The 23,962-nt window shown below is 58.2% G+C and overlaps 2 protein-coding genes across 5 annotated transcripts in view; one reads left to right on the top strand and one right to left on the bottom strand.

Moving 5' to 3' along the window:
- Positions 1-436: 436 nt before the first annotated feature.
- ALG3 (ALG3 alpha-1,3- mannosyltransferase) lies at positions 437-7,809 on the top strand. The gene is made up of 9 exons (XM_030575865.1): positions 437-644; positions 1,871-1,970; positions 2,195-2,342; positions 3,458-3,618; positions 5,004-5,124; positions 5,734-5,939; positions 6,319-6,395; positions 6,701-6,845; positions 7,370-7,809. The coding sequence occupies exons 1-9, from the start codon at positions 452-454 to the stop codon at positions 7,557-7,559; spliced, it is 1,341 nt and encodes a 446-aa protein (XP_030431725.1). The 5' UTR covers positions 437-451; the 3' UTR covers positions 7,560-7,809.
- An 864-nt stretch (positions 7,810-8,673) lies between these two features.
- VWA5B2 (von Willebrand factor A domain containing 5B2) overlaps positions 8,674-23,962 on the bottom strand; it is a 57,085-nt gene continuing 41,796 nt past the window's right edge. For 3 of the 4 annotated variants that reach the window (XM_030575862.1, XM_030575861.1, XM_030575863.1), the window contains exons 9-22: positions 22,728-22,838; positions 22,083-22,285; positions 20,192-20,306; positions 18,701-18,883; positions 18,254-18,452; positions 17,662-17,951; positions 14,228-14,453; positions 13,683-14,024; positions 13,462-13,599; positions 12,831-12,950; positions 12,267-12,344; positions 11,425-11,494; positions 10,779-10,887; positions 8,674-9,333 (exon numbers count right to left, since the gene is read on the bottom strand). In XM_030575862.1, coding sequence (XP_030431722.1) covers positions 8,680-9,333; positions 10,779-10,887; positions 11,425-11,494; positions 12,267-12,344; positions 12,831-12,950; positions 13,462-13,599; positions 13,683-14,024; positions 14,228-14,453; positions 17,662-17,951; positions 18,254-18,452; positions 18,701-18,883; positions 20,192-20,306; positions 22,083-22,285; positions 22,728-22,838 — 2,838 coding nt within the window. In that variant the 3' untranslated portion in view covers positions 8,674-8,679. The remainder of the gene's footprint in view (positions 9,334-10,778; positions 10,888-11,424; positions 11,495-12,266; positions 12,345-12,830; positions 12,951-13,461; positions 13,600-13,682; positions 14,025-14,227; positions 14,454-17,661; positions 17,952-18,253; positions 18,453-18,700; positions 18,884-20,191; positions 20,307-22,082; positions 22,286-22,727; positions 22,839-23,962) is intronic. The other variant, XM_030575864.1, reaches the window with a different exon arrangement.

Genomic DNA, 23,962 nt, shown 5'->3' with positions numbered 1-23,962 from the left:
GTGAAATGCAGCTGCCTCTGGCTGGAGGTGCATCAGCTGCTCCCCCACACCCTGCCAAGCAGGGCTGTAAGGGAGGAGGATGATTCCTGTGTTGCCAACACCAGCCACTGGGGATTTAGGAGGCCCAGCTTGGTGGGGACATTTAAAAATGTGGCAACTAAGCAAACAGCTGAGTCAGCCCCAGTGCTCTCACCAGCAGACCACACTGCCCCTCCATAGCCTGGAACAGCCCGGAGCCACCCTGGCCTGATCCTGCCAGTGCCTGTCTCTGGCCAACCCCAAGCAACACGTGGCTGGGCCCGCGACAAGCTCCTGACACGGCCCCTCCCAGCCCGAGGGCCTGGGGGACCGGCCTGTCTGGGAGGGCTGCGTGTTTCCTCCCGGAGGGGGGGAGCCCTTAGCCGGTGACACGGGCCCGGGAGTTGGCAGCCTGGCCCGGGCAGGGCGGACGATGGCTCCCGCTCCCGGCTCAGGGCTCCGGCGCAAAGGGGCGGCGGGGCCGGGCTCGCTGCGCCAGGGCCTGCGCCGCGCCTGGCAGGAGAAGCACCGGCTGCTCTTGGCGCCCCAGTACACGGGGCTGGTGGCCGCCTGGCTCTGCCTGGCGGAGGTGGGGGTCACGCAGTGGGTCATACACAGGGTGGCATGTGAGTGGCCTGGCGCGGTTCCCGCAGGGCGGTGGGGGAGCTGGGCCGGCCCGGGACCCGGGACCCGCGACCAGGGCTGCGGGTTGGGACTGAGGGGCACTGGTAGAGCGGTGGGTGGGGAGCCCAGGGCTGGGGTAACAAGGGGCTGCGGATCGGGAGTGAGGGGCACCGGCAGAGCTGGGTGTGGGGAGCCCAGGGCTGGGACAGCAGGGGGCTGTGGGTCGGGAGTGAGGGGCACCGGCAGAGCTGGGTGTGGGGAGCCCAGGGCTGGGACAGCAGGGGGCTGTGAGTCGGGAGTGAGGGGCACCAGCAGAGCTGGGTATGGGGAGCCCAGGGCTGGGACAGCAGGGGGCTGTGGGTCGGGAGTGAGGGGCACCGGCAGAGCTGGGTGTGGGGACCCCAGGGCTGGGACAGCAGGGGGCTGTGGGTCAGGAGTGAGGGGCACCGGCAGAGCTGGGTGTGGGGACCCCAGGGCTGGGACAGCGGGGGGCTGTGGGTCGGGAGTGAGGGGCACCGGCAGAGCTGGGTGTGGGGAGCCCAGGGCTGGGACAGCAGGGGGCTGTGGGTCAGGAGTGAGGGGCACCGGCAGAGCTGGGTGTGGGGAGCCCAGGGCTGGGACAGCAGGGGGCTGTGGGTCAGGAGTGAGGGGCACCAGCAGAGCTGTGAGTGGGGAGCCCAGGGCTGGGGTAGCAGGGGGCTGTGGGTCAGGAGTGAGGGGCACCAGCAGAGCTGTGAGTGGGGAGCCCAGGGCTGGGGTAGCAGGGGGCTGCAGGTCGGGACTGGGGGGCACTGGCAGAGCTGGGGCAGGTGACCCTTGAGGCTGCTGTGGGCTAGTTTTTCACTGTTATGTCAAATTCAAGCTTCTGGCCCTCAGTGTCCCGCCCCACCCCCCAGCTCCTCTCCCTCGCTCTCCCCTTCTTTCTCAGCTTTCTCTCTCCCCCTTCGCCCCTTCACAGTTACTTCACTGGAACAGGCTCCTGCCCAGCTCCCCACCTGGCCCTCCCTGTGATGGCTCCTTACTGAATCCAGTAGCGCCTGTCTCCAGCTCTCTGCCTGGGCTGCTCCTCTGGTGTTACCTAGTTGGGAAGTCCCATGGGGCAAGGACCTGGCTTGGTGTCCGTCTCCCACCCCGTAGGGCTGGGGAATGATCACGTTTTCCCAGTCCCCTCCTAGCACCTGTCAGTGGTGAGCGGCTGCTGAGTGTGAGCCGCGTGCTTTCCCCACAGACACAGAGATCGACTGGAAAGCCTACATGGATGAGGTGGAGGGAGTCGTGAACGGGACCTTCGACTACACCCAGCTGAAGGGAGATACCGGACCCCTGGTGTGAGTACGGGAAGGGGTGGGAGGGAGCTGGGGACTTGGGGGACCAATCCTGGGGGCTGGGACTTCCTGCTGGCTAAGGAAGGGAAATGTGTGTCTAAGCGGTGGATAGGGCCAGACTCTTTAGGGAGGGGGCTCTTGGGAGGGAGCTGTCCATTGGCCAGGGCCCCTTCCCTCCTGCACTAGCCCAGGCTGCCCCTGCCCCTCACTCCCGTCTCTCTCTGTAGTTACCCCGCCGGGTTTGTGTACATCTTCCTGGGTCTCTACTACATCACCAGCCGCGGCACAAACATCCGTCTGGCGCAGTATCTCTTTGGCGCGCTCTATCTCGTGACGCTGCTGCTCGTCTTCCGCATCTACAGCCGGACCAGGAAGGTGAGCCGCCATTTGCAGCCACCCGGCCAGGGCCAAAGCCACATGGGGGCTCGAGGGAGCAATCACAGCTCCAGCCTCTGAGCACATCCGTGCTGTGCAGAGCTCTGGCCTGTGTGCGGGTCAGCAGGGGTAGGGGGCAAGACTGGAGTAGCAAAGGAGCGACGTATCTGAGGAGAAGGGCATTGACAGAGCTGGGAAGGCAGGTCTGGAATAGTAGGGGGCTGCAGGCTGGGACTAAGGAGCACTGGCAGAGATGGGGGGAGCCCAGGGCTGTGATAGCAGAGGGCTGCGGGTCAGGAGTGAGGGGCATTGGCAGAGGTGGGTGGAACCCAGGGCTGGGATAGCAGGGGGCTGCGGGTCGGGAGTGAGGGGCATTGGCAGAGGTGGGTGGAACCCAGGGCTGGGGTAGCAGGGGGCTGCGGGTCGGGAGTGAGGGGCATTGGCAGAGGTGGGTGGAACCCAGGGCTGGGGTAACAGGGGCTGCGGGTCGGGAGTGAGGGGCGTTGGTAGAGATGGAGGGAGCCCATGGCTGTGATAGCAGGGGGCTGAGGGTTGGGACTGAGGGGCATTGGCAGAGGTGGGTGGAACCCAGGGCTGGGGTAGCAGGGAGCTGCAGGTCGGGAGTGAGGGGCACTGGCAGAGATGGGGGGGGCCCAGGGCTGGGGTAGCAGGGGGCTGCGGGTCGGGACAGAGGGGCATTGGCAGAGGTGGGTGGAACCCAGGGCTGGGGTAGCAAGGGGCTGTGGGTCGGGAGTGAGGGGCATTGGCAGAGGTGGGTGGAGCCCAGGGCTGGGGTAGCAGGGGGCTGCGGGTCAGGAGTGAGGGGCACTGGCAGAGATGGGGGGAGCCCAGGGCTGGGGTAACGGGCTGAGGGTTGGGACTGAGGGGCATTGGCAGAGATGGGGAGAGCCCAGTGCTGTGATAGCAGGGGGCTGCGGGTTGGGAGTGAGGGGCACTGGCAGAGATGGGGGGAGCCCAGGGCTGGGGTAACAGGGGCTGAGGGTTGGGACTGAGGGGCATTGGCAGGGCTAGGATACCAGGGGTGGTGGGTCAGGACTGACGAGTATCGGGGGGGCTGGGACTGCAGTAATGGCCGCCTCTGTCTCTGCTCATAGGTTCCCCCCTATGTTTTCTTCTTCATGTGCTGCGCCTCCTACCGCATCCACTCCATCTACATCCTGCGCCTCTTTAACGACCCCGTTGCCATGGCCATCCTCTTCCTCGCGGTCAACCTCTTCCTGGAAGAGCGCTGGTCCTGGGGCTGCTTCTTCTTCAGGTGGGTCCCCCCTGCTCCCCCAAACCACAAGGCGGGAGCCTCTTTACCCCTTCCTTTGGCTGCGGAGTGTCGGATTCTTGTGGGTTGTTCTGGGTCAGGACTGACCCCTCCCTAGTCCAGGACACGAGGCCTCTGGGGCTGAGGAGTGCAGCAAGTCCACGCTGGGGTGGTCACTGCTCCCAGGAGCTCCCAGTCACGGATGGAGCTCTGGGAAGGGAAACGAGCATAGGTAAGTTCTGCTAAGATCAGCAGGATTGACTCCAGCAGCATGACAGAGGTGGGGCTCTAATGGTCCATCTACCCTGCAACTAGATACCCAGGGCTGGCCCAAGTCAGCTGGCAGCGTGGAGGGGCCCTCAGGGAGACGGAGACATGGGTAGGGCAGGGGCCTTCACGTCACTGCGCGCAGGAATCAGCATTGGGAGCCTTAGCAGAGCAGAGTGGATGGGGAGGGGCAACACCAAGCAGATGAGGGAGGATGAGCAGGGATGGGCACTTCCCCAGAGTTTGGGTGGCTCTGATGTTGGAGGAGCCAGTGGAGGGATCCCCTACTGGGAGTGACTTGATCAAACCCCTGGGCCAGGACGAGGCTTCTCGGGACAGCGCTTTGTGTGGGCTGGAGGGAGGGTGGTGGGAGCGTTTGGGAGGCCAGAGAGGAGGAGGCAGCGATCGCTCAGGCAGGACATTTGGCCGTGGGGATGGAGAGGAAAGGACGGATTTTGGAGATGCTGAGCATGGAGAAGCAGCAGGATTTGGAAACGGCCCAGATGCGTAAGTCATGGGCGAGGGAGGACGTGCCCCCGACAGCGCCTGTCTGAGCCAGTCAGGCTGCGTTTGGGCCAGGTCCCCATGCCCCCAGTAGCACCTACCTGAGCTGCTCAGCCTGTGTTTCAGGAGACGCAGCATGTAACCCCTCAGCCCACATGCTCCGACAGGGACAGTTCGTTCCCCTGGCTCCATTCCCCTCAGGATGGGCAGCTGCCTTCCTCCTCTCACTGTCTGTCCCGTCATTTCATCCAGGGCTCTCCCCCACCAGCCTCAGGACGGTCACAGCGCTGGAATAGAGTCCATTAGGGCACTGGAGCTGTGGAACCTGCCTGGGGGCAGCCTGCAGGCAGGATCGGGGCCATTCTGCACAAGGTCAGGGCCAGCGAGGGGAGGCAGCCTGCAGGCAGGATCGGGGCCAATCTGCACAAGGTCAGGGCCAGCGAGGGGAGGCAGCCTGCAGGCAGGATCGGGGCCATTCTGCACAAGGTCAGGGCCAGCGAGGGGAGGCAGCCTGCAGGCAGGATCGGGGCCATTCTGCACAAGGTCAGGGCCAGCGAGGGGAGGCAGCCTGCAGGCAGGGCCCTAGTGAGCCGCAGTGACTCTCTCTCTCCCCTCAGCCTGGCCGTGTCTGTGAAGATGAACGTCCTGCTCTTCGCTCCAGGGCTTCTCTTCCTGCTCCTCTGGCGCTTCGGCCTCCTGGGCACCATCCCCAAGCTCTCCATCTGCGCGCTGCTGCAGGTAACCCGCCCCGTGGGACTGGCCCAGCCCAGGCGAATGCTGGGGCCTGCACAGCTGGGGCCAGCTGCATGGCCGGCCCGGTCCGTGGGTCTCTGCTGCCTCCTGTACGGACGCACCTGACTCTGCCAGGCTGAGCCCGAGGCCCAGCACCCAGAGGTGCATGGAGAACAGGGCACATCAGGAAGGTGGATGCAGGGGTAGAGAGGGAGACTGGGGGAAAGACCGTCCCCACCCAGAGCCCCCTCACAAACTCGCATTTAGTATCCCCAGCCATTCAATGTCCCCACAGGCAGGAGGCAGGGAGCCTGGGGGCCCAAAATCACACAGGACACGCCTGTAGCAGCAGGCAGGAGAACGCTGTGGGAGCTCCTTCCCACACCTCTGCCAGTGCCCGTCAACCCCAACCCACAGCCCCCTGCTGCTCCGCTGCCCAGCTCTGCTGGTGCCCCTCAGGCTGCAGTCCCGCTATCCCAGCCCTGGGCTCTCCCCATCCAGCTCTGCAGGTGCCCATCAATCCTGACCCCCCCAGCGCTTAGGGGCGTCCAGTGAGATACCTGGGCGGGTCCTGGCTGGGGAGCTGCTCTCATGGTTCGGGGGTCTCACTTGCAGGTGGTCCTGGGGCTGCCCTTCCTGCTGGAGAACCCCGTTGGGTACGTGACCCGCTCTTTCGACCTGGGCCGCCAGTTCCTTTTCAAGTGGACGGTGAACTGGCGGTTCCTGCCGGAGGAGGTTTTCCAGCATCGGGCCTTCCACCTGGCGCTGCTCGCGGCCCACCTGGGCGCCCTGGGTCTCTTTGCGCTTTACCGGTGGCACAGGTGAGACCCGGCATGGAACGGGGCGCTGGGTACAGAGCAGCGGATCCTTGAGGTTTCCCTGCAGGCCCTACGCCGCAAGGTGATTTGGAGAGGAGGCTGGGGCAGCCCACCCACAGGGATCCCTGCCTGGCCAGGCTACGGGGAGCATAGTGTCAAAAAGCTTCCGTTACACTGGGGCTATGAAGTCCTGGGTGCCAGGGGAGGGGAGAACTTTAGTGCATTTTGGGGGCCTCCCCCATTCAGAGCTGGGCCCCTGGCTCTGTGAAGCCATTGCTGGCTGTATTGTCTCGGAGGGGCCAGTTCATGGCCCGGGGGGGTCTGTGGCCTCTGTGCCGAGGCTGGGCCTGAGGGGTCCTGTGCTTGTCCTTCTCCCCTGCAGGTCTGAGGGGAGTCTCCTGTCACTGCTGAAGGACCCGGCAGAGAGGAAGAGTCCGCCCCAGCCCCTGACGGCCAACCATATCCTTACGCTGGAGTGGCCATAGAGGCTAGGGCAGGGCAGCCAGCACCTGAAGGCCATGGGTTTGAGGAGGCCTCAGTGTGAGCATCTCCGGGCTGCGGCGCTGCGTAAACCCAGTGTCCTGGGGGCCACCCGGGGGCTGTTTGGGAGCTTCCCCCACACTGGGTTAGGAGCAGGGAAGCAGCCGCTCCCGATGCAGCCTTGTGGCTCTGGGATTTGGTCACATGCCTGGAGCCCCAGCCTGGGGTGGGAGCACAGTAGCTCTGGAACCAGCAGCTCCGTAACCTCCTTAACGGCAGTGCACAGGTCGTCTTCGTTCTCTTCACCTCCAACTTCATCGGCGTTTGCTGCAGCCGGTCCCTGCACTACCAGTTCTACGTGTGGTATTTCCACACGCTGCCCTACCTGCTGTGGTGCACACCCGCCGGGAAGCTCAGCCACCTGCTGAGGTACGTGCCTGGGAGGGGAGTGGGGCTGACCTCCCTTTGTGCCTCAGTGTCCTGCCCCCAGCTCCTGGGAATCCCTCCTGCTGCTGGTGCTGCATGGGGCAGGCCCTGGCCTTCACTGGTGCCGTAAACCTGAGCAAATGAGGGGCTGTGTGGGTTCCTCCCGGGTAATTATCCACAGGGCAACTCTGCTTGATTTGTCACCTCTGCTGAGGAAAAGGCCAAGGTCACAGGGGCTGCCGGCCAGGAGTGAGGGGTATAGGCAGATCCATTTGATGGGAGGAGCCCGGGGCTGGGATAGCAGGGGGCTGGGGGTCGGGGTTGAGGGGCACCGGCAGAGCTGTGGGTGGGGAGCCCAGGGCTGGGATCACAGGGGGCTGCAGGTCGGGAGTGAGGGCCACTGGAAGATCCATGTGACATGGAGCCCCTCAGGGCTGGGATAGCGGGGTGAGGAGCTGAAGGGTGTTCTCTCTCTGTGATGGGGGGCCCTGACTCCCCAGCTCTGACCCAGTTATCTCCCATTGTAGAGTTCTCATCCTGGGCCTCATCGAGCTCTCCTGGAACACGTACCCCTCCACGCTTTGCAGCTCAGCCTCCCTGCACCTCTGTCACGGGATCATCCTGCTGCAGCTCTGGTACGGCACCACTGCCCTCCTGGAGCCACAGGGCCCCCCCACTGCCCAGAAAACGACCCCCTCCCTGAAAAAGACAGAGTAAGACTGTGGGCAGCTGGACAATGGGACCTGCAGCCCCTCCCCATGGGAGCTGGAACTGGATATTCTGCCTGGGGGGACGATGCACCAGGCTGGTAACTCTGGCTGCTGAACTTCCAGGCTGTTCTGCAGGTGCCGCTCAGCTGCTGGCACTGCCTGTCCTACCCAGCGGCTGAGTGGAGCAGGCCCCCCCAGGACACCTGTTACGTGGGATTTCCTCAATAAACGTGGCAACGCCCCCGTGGGCTCTCCTGCCCCGGCCTGCAGTGATCTGTCTGGCCCCTGCTGCTGCTGGGCCGGGGGCATCATTTCACAGGATGGAGCAGCTGCCCTGTGTTTGGGGGGGAGTGGGGTGTAATGACTGGAGCAGTGGCCTGGGATCCAGGACTCTTGGGTTCCATTCTCAGCCCTAGGTGGGAGTGTGGTTAGTGCTGTGTGGCAGAGGGCAGCTCTGGGAGGGAGGACTCCTGGCTTCTATTTGCTCCCAAGGGCAAGTCCCTGAGGGGCACCTGCAGACACACCCATTTCAGGGACCAATGTGGCTGACCCTCGACGTGCTTAAAACTCGCGTAGTCTTAGAGGACCTGGGACCACACATGGGGATGAGCATCGGCCCCCGGCCCATGCTTCAGTCCCATTGACCCTACACCATGGAATCCTTCGGGAACTTGGTCCCCTAGCAGCCTCGAGTTGCTTTCACAGAGCAAAAGGGCCTTTCGCCTCCTCTGTTTGTTACCCCCATTCTGAAGGTGGGGAAAGGGGACTGCCCCACCCACTGGGGGTGCAGTGTGCTGGGGCCTGGGCCTACGTGAGCAGAGAGCGGGGCGGGGGATCACATGCCTCCTCTTCACCCAACGCTGCCTGCACCTCACTTGCTTCCAAACCCTTCTGCTGCTCGTTGGCTACCCCAGCCCCCCAGCAGGAGGCCGAGTGATGGGTGCCTGGGCCCAGGAGCAGTGCTGATGGTGGGAGGGAGCTGGCTGCTGGAGCAGGTGGGGCCTGGCCATCTCAGAGGGAAGCGCCCTCCGGGGGGCAGCTCAGGAAGGGAAGGAGCTGTGGACACAGCGGGGCTGAACCAAACCTCTTTATTGGCACCACATGGAGCCCGGGCCCTGCCCCTCCCCTCACATGTTGCTGGGGTTGTAGCACAGCATGTTCAGCTTGATGTTCTCGTCCCAGTGGCGTAGCAGCAGGAAGAGGTGACGCGCTGCCCCTTTCAGGGAGCCCACATCCATGCCCTCCGGCAGCTGCTGTGCCCGGAGCCAGGCGTCTGCCTTGGCAGCCAGCAGCTCCCATTCCACAAAGAAGCCAGCGCAGCGGTGCTCGAGCCAGGCCAGCGCCACCGCCGTGGCCCAGCTGGCGCTCTCCAGGTCCCCCTCGTCGGCCTCCAGCCCCACCTCCTGCAGGCTGACGGCTTCGGAGGTGACGGGCGAGTGGTCACAGGCGTCGGTCTCGGAGCCGCGCCCGCTGTCTGCCTGCGGCCAGATGGCGGTGCTTAGGACCTCAGAGCAGGTGCTGCGCGAATGGGGCGAGCCTGGTTCTGGCACCCCCTCCTGGCTCCCTCTGGCAGGCTCCATGCCCTGGCCGGCCACTTGCTTTTGGCCGTCAGGGCTGCCCTTGGCAACGAGTGCCCAGGGGGAGGTGCAGGAGCCAGGGCTGAGGCTGGCGCGGTGCGAAGCGTACGGCGAGGTGCGGTGCAGACGGTCCAGCGGGATCTGCACCACTTCGGAGAACCTTTCCGTCAGCTGGAAGGTGCCCTGGGCCTGCTGCAGCTGCACCTGGGGGAAGGAGAGGGCGTCACAGCGCGCTGGCTGGGGGGAGCATCTCACATTCACCATCTGTCACTCACTGCATGGAGCCTAGGGTGTAGAGGAGGGGTCCTGCACTCACTCCAGAGGCCCAGGGAGTTTGTGGGGAGGGGGTGTCTCCTGGCTGCAACTGGGCAGTCTGAGAGGCAGGGCTTGTGCGCCAGGCAGCCCTTTAGCTGACGCCGGCACTGTGCCCACATCTTGAGGAAGCAGCAGTGTGGGGGAAGCCCAGCACTAGGCCCAGGCTCTTTATGTACGAAGATAAGAACGGCCAGGCTGGGTCAGACCAATGGTCCAGCCAGCCCAGTGTCCTGTGACAGGTGCTTCAGAGGGAGTGAACAGAACAGGTGCTCGTTGAATCGTGCACTCCCAGCTTCAGGACACCCAGAGCAAGGGGTTGCATCCCTGCCCATCCTGGCTAATGGCCATTGATGGATCCATCCTCAGTGAACTCATCTTATTCCTTTTTGGACCCCATTATAGTTTTGGCCTCCACAACAGCCCCGGCAACAAGTCCCACAGGCTGACTGTGCATGTTGTGAAGAAATACGTCCTTCTGCTTGTCTGAAACCTGCTGCCTGTTAATTTCATTGGGTAGCCCCTGGTTCCTGTGTTACGTGAGGACGTAAATAACACGTCGTTATTCACTGTCTCCAAACCAGTCATGATTTTATAGACCTCACGTCATATCCCCTCCAAGCTGAGAAGCCCCAGTCTTTTTAATCTCTGCTCATATGAAAGCTGTTCCGAATCCTTAATCATTTTTGTTGTCCTTCTCTGTACCTTTTCCAATGCTAATATCACTCTGCTGAGATGGGGAGACCAGAGCTGCATGCAGGATTCGAGGTGTGGGTGCACTATAGATTTATAGACTGGCACTGTGATATTTGTAGTTTATTATCTATCCTTTGCCTAATGGTTCCTACCACTGTTAGCTTTTTGAACTGCCACTGCACACTGAGCGGATGTTTTCAGAGCGCTGACGATGCTCCGAGTTCTCTTTCACGAGTGGTAACAGCTAACACCGATCCGTCCCCGTCACACGGACGCTCTGGGTCTGAGCTGGGGTAGAGCAGGTAGGGAAGGCTGTGGCAGCAGCAGTTTCCCTTGTACAGCACTGAGGCCTGTCATGGGGCGTGCACACAGCGTTGACACCATGCTCTGCAGCCTAACTTCTCGCAATACCACGCAGCGGTGGGGGCAGCTCTGCAGGAGCCCTGGCTCCCGTGAGATGGGGGTTGGGATTGGGGCAGATCCTGGCCTTGTCATTACTAGTCTGCTCCATCAGATAGGAGACCAGGTTTGGTCACAGGTCCTAGGGTGGGATCCATCCCTGGCACTGCTGGGCTGGGAGTGGAGTGCCTGAGGGGAGGAGCTGGGCTCAGCAGGGTGGGATGGCAGTGCGGGGTCCTTACCAGTGGGAGGTAGTCATGGATGGCACTGTCCTTGGAGAGCTCGCTTTCTGGGGTCATGCACTGTGGCCGCAGCGCTAGGCCGTGTCCCCTGATCCTGCTGAGACTGAACCTGCCAGGAGAAGGGACCAGTGAGCAGCATGGCCTGGATCCTGCCGGCGTTGGAAGAGCTGTGCTCATCCACTCCTGCTAGGAGGAGGTGGCTGGAGCCTGACATCCCAGGAGACAGGAGGTCCATTGGGAGGGCTGTGAGCCCCCAGCCCTGAGTGAACACACACTCAACTCCCCTCCGTGGCCCAGCAGCCCTGGCCAGGGAGACTCCTCTCCAGCTCCTTCCTGCCGAAGAGGCGAGGTGACCAAGCTGCAGGGCCACGCTGGCCTCTCTCCAGGAGGCTGCTGGGCCCCAGGCCAATGCGTGCTGCAGTGCAAGGTGGGCTGGCAACAGCATGGGGAGAGATTAACCCCTGCTGTGCTGCAGGGTCAGGGCTGAAGCAGAGGTTTTGGGGGAGGGACCCTCAGTGAAGAAGTGGTGGGGGGTCTCTCCCTGACAGACTGGGGCCTTTCCTGCTGAATGCAGGGTCCCCTCTGCATGGAAGGGGCCCCCATCTAGCCCCCCCCCAACCCCAGAGAGTCAGTCTAGAAAGCCTACCTGGAGCCAGCAAAGTTCTCCATGGATTTCTGGGATCCCACGGAGGTGGCAGAGGGACTGAACACAGGACCTGGCATGGGGAGGGAAGGTCACTCCATAGGGCTGCACTCCCCAGGGCTCCCCTCCTTTCTCCATCCCCACCACAATTGTCTGCTACCACGGGACAGCTCCACAGGGGCCCCCAAAGCGTCCCATTCTGTGGGGGAAGGGCTCAGCCACGCTAGGAGGTAACCAGGCAGGTGGAGGGCCCCCAGCCCGTGCCCCACCTGAACATTACTCCATCCCCTGCCAAATGCAACATGGGGCAGGATGGGAAGTTTGACCCCAGCAGGGGCTGCCTTCCCAAACCCAGCGCTCCCCCGGGGTACTGCAGGCAGGTCAGGGGCACGGGGAGGTCATGGCTCCTGCCCAAGGTTCTCCTACGCTCCCGGGAATGGGAGCCACCCTCTCATCAGACCTTTCATCTCCACTAGAGAACCAGCATCTCTGCACTGGCTGGAGCAGCAAGGCTGGAGAGCAGCCTGTTCCGGCCAGTCCCAGGAGCACAGACAAGGGCGATAACGTAACCACACAGGTTAGGGGAGGGGGCTCGGCCCCCTCACGAGAGGTCGCACCCCAACACGGGACTGAGGGTTGGATAGTAAAGCTGATGGGTGCATTACACATCCAAATGGGCTGTGAGATGAGTCACGCTGAGGCTCCAGGCTTCCTGCCACCTCCTGTTTGGCCCCATCTCTCTCTCTCTAAGATTTTCCTATAGGGCCGAGCAGCGCAATGTCTAACCCTCAAAGCGCCTGCTTTCCCAGCTCCCCCAGCAGCTCTGGGCTGTGCGTGGGACTTACCATCACGGCAGCTTTGCTTTTCCCAGGCGCCGGCAGCAGAGGAGACACTGATGGGAGAAGTGGGTGTCTCGTCTCGCTCTGAAACAGAATCAAGAATTCAGAGACTACGCTGGGTGCTGGGACCTTCCAACTCCCCGCTGCAGCCTGCTGAGGACATGAACCCACAACCTCCCTAGTTCACACAGGCTCTAGCTCTGGCTTGGTCCCCTTTGCAGCAGCAGTGGCCTGAGGTGCTGTCCCTGTCTCCATCTCCATTTGATGCACAGGCTGCGCCCACTCCCGGGATCCCAGCACCTGCACTGGCTTGCACTTGGAAGTAAGTGCCAGCTGTGGGCTTCCAGGGAGCACCTCACCCCAGGGCCCTTTTCTTAGGTTCCCATCCTGGCTGGCTGAAATCAGTGGCCCCTTGAGCTGACAGCCCTCTGATGTGAGCCTGCCATTGCCCTAGGAGCCTGGACAAGCCTCACTGGTTTGCTTCAGTTCCTCCCCAAGGCAGTGTTGGGGTTTCAGGGGCGTGGGGCAGCGTGCCGGGGGCAGGTTATCAATGCAGGGCTGGGCTGGTACCTGCAGAGATGAAAGCATCATCCAGCTCCTCTGAGTCACGCCGTCGTCCCAGGCCCACTGAGTAACTGCACTGGCGCCGGATCCCAGCCTGGGACCCTCGGGGATGGCTGGAAGGGCCCCCTGGAGGGAATCACACTCACCATCAGCTGGCAGCTGCACCACAGAGCAGGGCTTAGATCTTGCAGAGGGTCCCCAGCCACCCCTGGCCACTGCTGCTTTGAGCCCAAGATGCTCAGGCCCACATCCTCTATGAAGTGCTTAAGTCCTGTTGATATTAATACTTCTGAGGATCTGGGCCTCAATTCCTTTAATGCGTCCTCTCACACTAGGCTTTCCCACTCTCTGGGCAGTTCTTTGGAGTCTAATCTAGCTCCATCCTTGGCATAGCTAGCTGCCCTTCTGAAACATCTCTGCGCCTGGACCCCAGACACACCTGAACACACAGATGTAGGCATGAGCACGTGCCGACAGGGAGACAAACGCAGACAGGCCCAGCCACGCGGACAGGCCCATGGATGGAGCCAAGCATACCCAGACACACGCAGATCCACATGTGCATACAGAGTCCCATGGGTCCCTAGAGGTGAGCTGGGAGCCTGGGGGGAACTCTGTGCCATCCTGGGAGCCATACCTGCACTGCGAACCTCAAGGGCCCTGGGCAGGGCCTCCTGGGTGGAGGAGTCCACAGGCACCAAGCAGGTGTAGATGGAGGGTGTGTTGCAAGCCTTGCTGGACTGAATGGCCTTCAGGCGGAGCCTCCGGGAGAAACCTGAGAGTGAGTCACAGGGTCAGGCTGGGCGGGGAGGGGGAGCCAACAGGATGTGGGGGGCATGCAGGTAAGTGCATACTCACTGTGCTCCAGCTCAGCTTCCCTCTGTGCCACATTCTCGTGGTCCCGGATGACGGAGCTGGCAGTCAGATGGTGCAGCAGTTTGTCCCAGCCCTTACACAACTCTTGTGGCAGCTCATCTTTGCCCTCCCTGGCCCTGGCTTGGAGCAGAGACTCCAGGGTGACTGTCACTTCCCAGGAGACAGGCTTCCCGGCATTGAGTGCATGGATCACCACCTGGCATCGCAGGGGCAGACAGGCACCTCCCTCACACTCACCGCGCTCAGCTGTTGGCGACGCGCTGAAGAGATACGGGGGCTCCACCAACATGTCCCAGTCCAGATGGGATGGCGAGAGCAAGTTACCTAGGAGACAGCAAGAGTGAGGTCCGGGGGCAGAGAGGGAGACAGCCCCCCTGGGCTGGTACAGGGCACAGCAGTCCCTTGCTCCACCCTGGGGACGGGACTGCCCTGAGCCCCCTGCACCCTCCTGAGGGGGCTGCCCTGAGGCCCAAGCTAATTTGGGCTCCAGCCCCCCAGCGCCTCCCTCCTGCTATAACAACACTCACTGGAATCTGCCAGGCTCCTTCGCAGCCTCTGCAGCTCTGGCCCAATCTCATCCAGCTTCCCTTCCAGGGACTGGTTCCGCTTCTGGGACACCTTCTCCAGGGCCCTGCGCAGCCGATGGGCATCCAGCTCACCGTGCGGGGACGAAAAGCTGCGTCCAGACAAGGCAGCTCGTGCTAGTGCCTTCTTCCGCCGCGCCAGCTCCTCGGAGCTCAGTACCACGCACGCCTGAGCAGGAGAGATTCAGGGGTCAGTCTGGGGAGTCGGGGCCCTGCTTTGGGTGGGTGTGCAGATGAGACCCCTGGGGGTTACTGCAGGGGATCAGCTGGCTCATCTCTCCACACAGGCCTAGCGCTGAGCACACCCATCTCTCTGCAAGGACTCAAGACCTGACAGGTAAAGTGCTGGCTTCCTGACAGGGAAAGCTGCCCCCAAGGCTGGGGCAGTTGCAGTCCCAGCCAAACCAATGGAGCTCAGAGAGGGCTTTGAGGCAGCCCAGTAGCTGGCATAGTCTGAAGTGCTCCCTTCCTCCCTCCCTTGGGTTCCCTGGAGTTGGACATGTTCTGGCTGCTGGCAATGGTGGTGTCACAGCAGTGTCCAGGCTGGAGCTAGACTCTGTGTACAAACTGAAACACGAGATTTTCAGGGCAGGTGCCCGTAACTCGTTTTAGAGCTGCCGTCCAAATATTCATTTCACCCTGGCTGTGCTCTGCCCCTCTCTGTATCAGCCATTTGACTAGAATATAAATACATCTATCAATGAGAAAGATTGACTTTCCCTGTTATTTTGGGGGTGGTAGCTAAGCAAAGACTGCTGCATTCCCAAATTGTTAGATAAAGCTGATGAGGAATTGTCAGTTTATTTGATATTAATTTGATGAGATTAATTTGATGATTTGATACTAACCCCTTTTACTGTTGTGTGATTTGGTTAACATTAAACCACGAGTATATTTCCAGTGAGGTTTTTGGGGTTTTTTTGTTAGTTTTGTTACTAAATAATACAAAACTCTGAAAACCAGACACTTTTCTCCCAAATGTCAGAGCCCAGAACTGTAGGACCCTGGGACAGAAACCAGAGATAACTCAATAAGCCATCTAGTGGTGACCCATATGACCTGCCTCCAGTAGTCCTCACACTGAGGCTTCCTTGGATGGGCCCTTTTAGAAAGAAATATTAAATCTGTTGTATGGATTAAGATGTTGATTCCCTTTAAAATCTTGGGGTTTGTAAAGTTCTGTCTTTGCTCCAGAGAGCTGGTGGCCAGGAAAGCAGAAACAAGGTTTTAGGGGGAAAACAGAAGTGACAGCCAAGGACTGTTGTGAAACTCTGCTTGCTTAGCAGAGCAGAACTACCCCTGTGCAGTTAGCAGGGAGCATTTATGTAAGATGGAGATAGCGTTTAATATTCACATTGGTTCGGCTGTAGGGGGGATGGTTCTGAAATATGGATTATATTTTCTTTCCTATTCTGCTTTTGAATGATCTAGAGGATTTAGTGGACAAGTCCCTAGTGTAACTGGCAGATCAGTATTTTAAGGGCTCATATATTTTGTTTCAGAGTCACCTTCTCAAATTAAAATAGATTTGAATAGTGTTAGAATTTAAAACTGTCATGTACGTATTTCTCATTTCATCTCAGAAAAGCAATCACGGAGAGCCACCGAGAGTCTGCCTCAAGGAGAAGTTGTTGCTATCTTGCCTGTTATCAGGAAGAGGTCATCATCCCATGGATTCAACAAAAAATTGCTTGAAGTCCACTTGAAGATGCTGGAGACTGTAGCCCAGTGTTTTGACCCTTTCTCCAAAAGAAACCAAAGTACATCGTACATATCCAACACATGAACCAAAATCGATGCCTTAAATTTGACCCTAATGGTTTGTTTATTGTTTGTTTATTTTTATTATTTTTATTAGCTGTCTTTTAGGGCTGGTCTACACTACGGGGGAAAATCGATCTCAGACACGCAACTTCAGCTACGTGAATAACGTAGCTGAAGTCGAAGTATCTAACATCGAATTACTCACCGTCCTCAGGGCGCGGGATCAATGTCCACAGCTCCCCATTTCGACTCCGCAACTCTGTTCGGGTTGGTGGAATTCCGGAATCGATATAAGCGCGTTTGGGGATCGATATAGATGAGACGCAATATATCGATCCCTGAGCAATCAATTTTAACCCACCAATATGGCGGGTAGTGAAGACATAGCCTTAATCATGAATGAGCCAGTACGTCATGGAAGGTGTGAGGATGTAGTTGTGTTTCACAGAAGAAATTAACTAGATGGATTTAATTTGACAAAGCAGGAGATCTGGGAATCTGTTTAGACTCTGAAAGCCAGAGCTCAGGCAGGGATTGAGAGGATGACAGCGGTGACAGTTAAAGGCAAAGAATTATAAACTATGGGTGATGCACATGTAGGCTTTCCCATGGCTTGTGTATTTAAGATAATGTTTTGCAAGACCAGCCCTAGAGCCCCATATGAGGTAACAGGGACCTTTTGCACTGCTCTGAGTGGACCCAGCCCTCAAGCAGTATCATCTTGAGATGACGCCTGCCACATTAAAGCATGGAATGTGATACAGAGGTCAGCAGCCATCAGCCAAACCGAGGCAGTGATACCCATCAACAATCAGTACTAGGTCCCACAGCTGGCAGGAGACAGTCGATTTGGGGAGATAGCCATATGTGTTGAGGACAGGAGAGATTCACTTGGGATGGAGACTTTACTTTAATTTTGTTTCATGTTAAATTAAGACTAATTTTAAGTGATTTTAATTATATTGGGGTTTTTAATTAATTAATTACATTTTGAATTCTACCTGGCTGGGAAATTGTGCCCATTGGATGTTCTTTCTCCAGCTGTCAGGGCCTAGAACAGCGAGAACCCGGGGGGCAGACAACAGACTTAGCTCAATACATGATCTAGCAGTGGTCTATAGAACCCATCCTGACAATCGTCACACCACACTCGTGTTACATGTTACTCTGCTTTCTGGCAATCGGGCTGACTGGGGAGTATCACTGCCCTGTATCCATCCCCGGCTAACCCTGGAGGAGCACTTACCTGTGTCATTCACCAATCAGCAAATCGTTCCTCCAGCCCCATTTCCTACCCCTGGGCAGCACTAATATGACCCAGGCATTCAAAGCTGCCCAATCCCTAACCAGCCCAGCCCTTCTAGGGGATCTCTCTAAGGCCTGCCTGCACTCCAGGGAACACAGGGTCCAACATGGAGGAACCGGGGGACTGCCTCGGTCACCATGATAGAGGATTCTGTCTCCAGTGGGAACTGAGCAGGAGATTTAGAAGAAATTCACACCCATTTGTGGGCAGGGGCAGGTACATGAGGTAAGAGGAGATGGACCACCCCAGCCTACTCTACTCATGGCAGTCCCAGCCATGGCCAGCCAGGGGCTCGGCCACACCTCACCTTGGTGGCAGCAGTCAGCCCGGCCTGCGGGAGTGGAGCAGATTTGGTGGAGGAGTCGCACAGAGAAACGCTCTTCTGTCCCTGCTGAGAGTTGGCTTCAAGGGTGCAGGCCAGTGAGCCACTCTCAGGAGCTATGTCCCTGGAGCCAGTGGACTCGCTGCTGGTGGAGCCGTGGGAGAGTAGGCCCTGGCTCCGGTCGGTGCTGACGGAGCAGTGAGTGAGGACATACTGCTCCTGGATGTAGGAGGCCTGGTAAATCCTCTTCCAGATGTCAGAAACAGGATCCACATCTGCCAAGGAGAGACACAAGCAGCAACCCTATTCTACTGGGGAAAGAGACGCTCCCCGTCAGCCCAGCCCTCTGACCTTGCCTGGCAGGGACTCATCCTTTGGCCAGCTGTCTCCAGACACGAGGGGTGGGTGCTGCAAAGCCTCGAAGGCTTAGAGCAGGCAGTAAGAGACCAGACGGGTCAGGGGTCAGCATCCTGCCTCTGCAGCTCCTCTGTGGATGAACATCTATCTCACCGGCCAAGTTCCCCAGGTGCAGCCAGCCCCACTCCCACACAAAGTGCTCACTCGCTGCTCCACTCACTCTTCTCGGACTCCTCGACGCCCCCAGTGGAAAACTCCAGGGAAATCTCACGGGAAATCTCCTGCAGGGCTTGACTGATGTCCTGGCTCTCCTCAGCTGGGTACGGGTGAGCCACATCTGGGCTAAATGCCTCATCCTGGGACTGGAATGCTGACCCCACAGAGCCCCGTGAAAGGCTTCTACACACCCGTTCTCTACCCTGGCAAAACAAGAGGACAAGGTAGTTGCCACGGTCACAGAGAGAGGCCCTCCTGTTGGCATCAGATCATGAGAGGGGAAGAAATACACCAGCATGTGAGTTTCCTCGCCACAGGGCCCAGCCATCCAGGGCTCCAGCAGCAACCTTCTTCACCACAGCACCTGAGACTTTGCAGCTATTGTCCAATCCCCACTGGTGACCACGGCCCGGTGGAAAAGCCCCACCCCCACTACACAGAGGGTTCTTACTGTCTTCTTGTCCCGGAAGCTGGCGATGTTGTAGAGGGTGCAATAGCTGATCAGTCGGTCTCCTGGGTACAAGGCTGCGATTTCATTGGGTGACAGCAGAGCCTCCATGGTGTCAGGCACATACCAGTCTATGGTGATGTCACTCACGGCAGGCTCAATTGCCTTTTTCAGAGACTTTATCAGCTGAGGAGGGGGCAAAAACCAGACCCATCAGCCCTCAGAGGCTCACAGCCTCCCCATCTATATGTTCCATTGCCACACGCACTCAGGGGCTCCAACCCTTTAAATTACCAACCAGCTGTTGGCCCCGAGAAGCAGATGACTGACACTGGGCACTGAGCCACCCAAAGCACAGAGCACAGACTGGGCCTCCCAGACACTGCAAGTGGCTCTGGGTCACAGGATGGCACAGAAACACTGACAGCAGGACCCGAGCTAGAGTAGGGGATGCGGGTAGATCTGGGGCTACAGGGGCCCTGTTAAATGCTGGTGGCCAATGCCTTGCTGAACACTGGCACAGAGCTGGCTCGGTGGGTCCTAGGGAAGTGAGTACATAAGCAAAGCCTGATCAGGGCACCGAACATCTTTCAAAGTCATTCAGGGGGTAGGCACCTTAATTCTTCTCCCCCTACACTTACTCTCTCAGTAAGTTCCCTCCCACTGGTGGGAGATAGATGCAGCTCTCTCCAGAACCCAGGATACCACTCTGAGCATCAGCCTAGGTACCCAGGGGCCTCAAGAGCAAACACGAGGCCCTTCACCACCAAGGCCTAAGTGACAAAGAGCGGGGGAACGGTGGGAGGGACAGGTAGGACTCGGGAGAGCTGGGTTTGACTTTTAGCTCTGCCACTCATTCTGCGTGATCTTGGGCAAGTCATCCAGGCCCAGATCCTCAAATCCTCGGAGCCTTGATTTCAATGGAAGCTAGGAGCCTAAACTCCTTTGAGGATCTGGGCCCTAATCGCTCTCCCATCCATATCATGAGTATACCACTACTTCCTTTGTCTGTTCAGGTTGTAAGCTGTTTGGGGCAGCGACCATCTCTCAGTGTGTGTTTGCAGTTGATTAACATAGCATCTTGGCCACTGGCCATTGCACATCACTATGTGTCTGAGCAGTGCCCAGCACAGCGGAACCCATCACAGCCAGGGCCGCGTAGATGGGCATTCCCAGCAGGCGTGAAGCATAGCCATGCTGCCAGATCAAAGTGGCGTGCTCTGTGTTGGAGACCCATGGTCCCTGCCACGAGCCACACAGCACATGCCACAAGCTGTGTGACATGCCAAGCCTCCGGGTCTGTCTGCAGGCTGCAACTGTGGGTGCCCTCTATAGGCTGCCCTCTGCAACAGAAAGAGGGCAGCTGAGGCCAGTGTCGTTCTATGCCCATTCGGTACGGTGGGTGAGCTTTAGGCATCCTTGGTTAATAGAGACCTCACTGCTCTCACCCCCACAACTGATTCCAAAATACTGGTGCAGAGGGAGGACACTTACCTTGGGCTGCAGCCTCTCCTCAGGGCTCAGGAACTCAGCCCGACCTTTGCTTACCTTGGCCAGGCCTCTCAGGAGCCTCCAGCAGGCTCCGGAGCCCAGGCCAAAGCTGAAACACCTGCAGGAATAAGCAGAACTGTTTAAAAGCAACCCTGGGCCCTGCTCTGAGACCCACCAGCTTCGATGGGAATGGCTCCAGCCTGAAAGGAGGAGGCACTGAGCCACCCCACTCGGGCTGGGATATTTGTAGGTTTTCTGGGACCAGGTCTGCACTGGGGTCTTTGGCAGAGAAGACTCCGAGACCCCCTCGCTTGGGGTTTGAGGTTAAAGATGGTTGGAAATGTTCCATTGAAAGTTTTTTGAAAATGCCACTGTTGTCAAAATCAAAACATTTAGAAATACAAGGTTAGCAGTGCTGGCTTAGCCGTCTTGGTCTCGGGATGACAGGATAAGGCGGGTGAGGTAATACCGTTGTAGAAACATGCCAATTTAAAACAAAAACTCAAAACAAAGAACATCTTCAATTTTCATTTTGAAAATTCAAAATTGGGGGGCTTTATTTTTAATTTTAATTTATATATTTGTATTATACTTTATATTATTTCATGACATGTCCATAGCAATAATGCACAATAGGCACCTCTGCTATAGACCTGCCATACTACAACATAATAAAGTAGTTATAATATTTTCTTATTGTTTTATTTTATGTTTCAAATCATTAGAGGGCAGCTGCTACTTAGTACTGATTGAAACATCGCATCTTCTTTTCTAGATCTGAGTCTCTTGTTTGTGCTTTAATTAAACAGTCTGGCATGCTGACATTTGAAGTAATGTAAAAATAATAAAAACGACATGAAGATTACAATTAAAAATCAAGGTAACATTTCAAACATGCAAACAAAAATTTGAAATTCTGGAATAAACATTCTCCAGATCCAAAAGTTTTTCAGAAATTCTGTTTCGTGAGAAATTCATGAGAACAAAACCAAATTTCAAAATGTCAAAATTTTCTATGAAATGGGAAATCTGAGTTTGGACTGCTCTATCTGAGGTGTGTGTGGTGGGGGCCTGGAGTTATTCTCTCAGGAGTTAACTTTGATATAACCATGGCCAGGGTCATCCCTAGGGGGGTGTGGGCCTGCGACAATCCCCCCTCTGCCCCAGGCCCTGCCCCCACTCCACCCCTTCCCCCAAGCTCCCACCCCACCTCTTCCTACCTCTGCCCCGCCTCTTTCCAGCTTCCGCCCCCTCCCCAGAGTGACACTGGGAGACAGCGGGGAGGGCTGGGGTCCCTGCTGCCACTTCTCGTCGGTAAGTGTGGGCCCGATCCCCGTTGCCGGTGCCAGGCCTCTCACTAAGCCCTCAGGCCAGCCTGCCCCCCCACCCCCGCTCAATCCCACCCCTCCGAGCCAGCCTACTGCCCCCCGCATGACACGCTCACAGAGCTGTCCCTAGGATATGGCAATTCGGGGCAGCCACTGCGGGGCCCCTAAAGAGCGGGCTCCAGGGCGGCCACCCCGATTTGCCATACCCTAGGGATGGCTCTGACCAGAGCTTAAATTCCAGTAAATATTTTCAAACCCATAGGGCTGAAGCTCCAAGCCATATTGCACCATGTGGGGCTTCAGCCCTGAGCGTCCCTGCCCCCCAGCTTAAGCTCAGAGCCCGGGCGGGGAGGAGGAGGATTGTGAGGGGCTCAGGGAAATACCCTATGAGAATTTAAGCCCTGGGTATAACAGTATTGATGCAGCGCCCTCTGCTCCCCTCTGGCACCAGGGGCTGCCAGCTAGTTCCCCATCCCCTCAGCCCTCCTCCCCGCAGTAGAAAGATTCTTGCCCTGTCCCTCCCCTGGGTTCGTTTCCCTCCCCCTACACACACACACACTCGGTACCTGACGGTGCTGGCCTGCCTCCGAATCAGCTCAATGATCTTGCCTGCGTTGCTGACATTGGCATCCGTGAAGATGAAGAGCTGGCGCGGGTAACCGCGGTGAAGAGGCTGCCCCAGGATCCAGGTCAGAGCAGACAGGAGGTTGGTCCCATGCATATCGGCTCGGAGCTTCTGTATGTGCTCACAGGCCAGCCTGAGGTTCTCCTGCTGACACAAACAGTGTGGATTACAGAGGTACTCCAAGCCCACAGAATCACCCCCAAATTCTCACTCTTCTCCCCTCTTGTCTACGATCCCACTACACTACGGTCATGTTGAAGTAAGGAGCCCGATGCCAAGCACCGATCTGTTGGCCAGCACTGCTCACACCATGGGAGCGGCTAACTTTCAATCACAGGAGCCAGAGAAAAAGACTTAGGTGTTTAACAAGCTCATGACAAGAGTGCACCAAGCAGCCATGGCCCATGAAGAGCCAGGGATGTGGACCAGGGGGCCTTGATTATTGGAGGGGCTGGTCATCGGGTGTCAATGTGAGGTAGGGAAGTGTAGTGAAGGCTTCAGACCTGGTGCATGGGGGCCTCCTAAGCCAGGTTGTGATGGCATCTGGGTCTCAAGGGCCAGGACTCCTCCCATGCACCACACTTACATTGCTGCAGGGCTTGCTTGCTGGGAAGAGGGGTTTGATGTGGGAACCGAATCCAGCAATGTTCAGCAAGGTGCCTGAAGGGAGGCTCTTCATTGCCACCAGCAAGGCCTCCTGGGAAGAAACAAAATATAACACGTAGGGCAGGTGAGGCCGGTGATGATGGGGAGGGCGGACAGCGAGGCTGATCCGCTGTAAGTGGGATACACCCTGTCCATCAATATTCACCACTCCCTACCAACAAGATCTACCAGCCTGGGGAACCATCTTCCAGGGGAAGGGCTGAGCGCCCCACTGCTGGGAACGTTCGGAACTGGACTGGACAAAGCCTTGGTGCATGGGCTAGAGAGACGACTCCTGCATCCCTCTGTGGGTCCATTCAATTTCTGACACTTCTCACCAAGCATGGCCTCTGGGACCCCTCCCTCTGTGGCACAAGGCTAGAACACCTCTCTGCGGAGTCACTTCCCAGCACTGGCACTCACTGGGCAACTGAGCCAAGTCACTTCCCTCCTCTCAGTCTCAGATGCCCCCCCTGGCCTTTCTGGGTTAGTTGAAAACGGACGCTCCACGCACAAGGGCCAGCGTGGAAGAGATGTGGAGACTGTTGGGGGAGAAGCAGACAAACGCGAGGCTGAGGCTGGACTCACTGCGGGGAAGGAGGCCGGAGACAATGGGACAAGGGAGAGCACCAGGAAGAAGCTGAGCTGCGAGGGGCCTTGAAAGGGAGGACAAGAAGCTTGGATTTGATGCAGTGGAGAAGGGGAGCCACTGGAAGGCTGTGGGGGTGTGCTGGGGTCAGAGGTCAGGCAATGACGATGAGCCTAGGCTTTGGAATGGGCTAGAGGGGGACGACGTGGGTGTATTTCTGGTTAAAGCCTACAGAGCATGTCCTCAGCTACTTAAGTGCCCTCCACAGGCTACTTCAGCCATTGAGTTACTGCGGAGCTATGGACTGAGGGAGCCGATCTGCCCCTATATATTTACATACACGTTCGATACGGGCCAAGGATTCCAGGATGTCTTGGACAAGGCCATCACATCCTGTTCCTGTTTCAGTCCCTCTCCCCAGACGGGAGAGCTGCATTTTCCCATGATGAATCTCAGTTTATTTGCAGCCCATTGTTCTAGTCTCTTTAGGTTTCTTTGTATCATCTTCCTGCCCTCACTGCTGCTTGTATCACCTCTTCAGTCAGTCTCATCTGTGAACTTCATTAACATGCTTTCAGATCATTACA

The sequence above is a fragment of the Gopherus evgoodei genome, chromosome 9 (genome assembly GCF_007399415.2).
Source record: "Gopherus evgoodei ecotype Sinaloan lineage chromosome 9, rGopEvg1_v1.p, whole genome shotgun sequence".
Classification (NCBI taxonomy): domain Eukaryota; kingdom Metazoa; phylum Chordata; order Testudines; family Testudinidae; genus Gopherus; species Gopherus evgoodei.
The sequence above is the reverse complement of the archived record's forward strand: the minus strand, read 5'-3'. Positions and strand labels throughout refer to the sequence as shown.

Coding starts and splice junctions, on each gene's coding strand:
- ALG3 (XM_030575865.1), top strand. CDS start 452: ATGGCTCCCGCTCCCGGCTCAGGGCTCCGGCGCAAAGGGGCGGCGGGG. Junction 3,619..5,003: donor TGGGGCTGCTTCTTCTTCAG/GTGGGTCCCCCC, acceptor CTCTCCCCTCAG/CCTGGCCGTGTCTGTGAAGA. Junction 5,125..5,733: donor CCATCTGCGCGCTGCTGCAG/GTAACCCGCCCC, acceptor TCTCACTTGCAG/GTGGTCCTGGGGCTGCCCTT.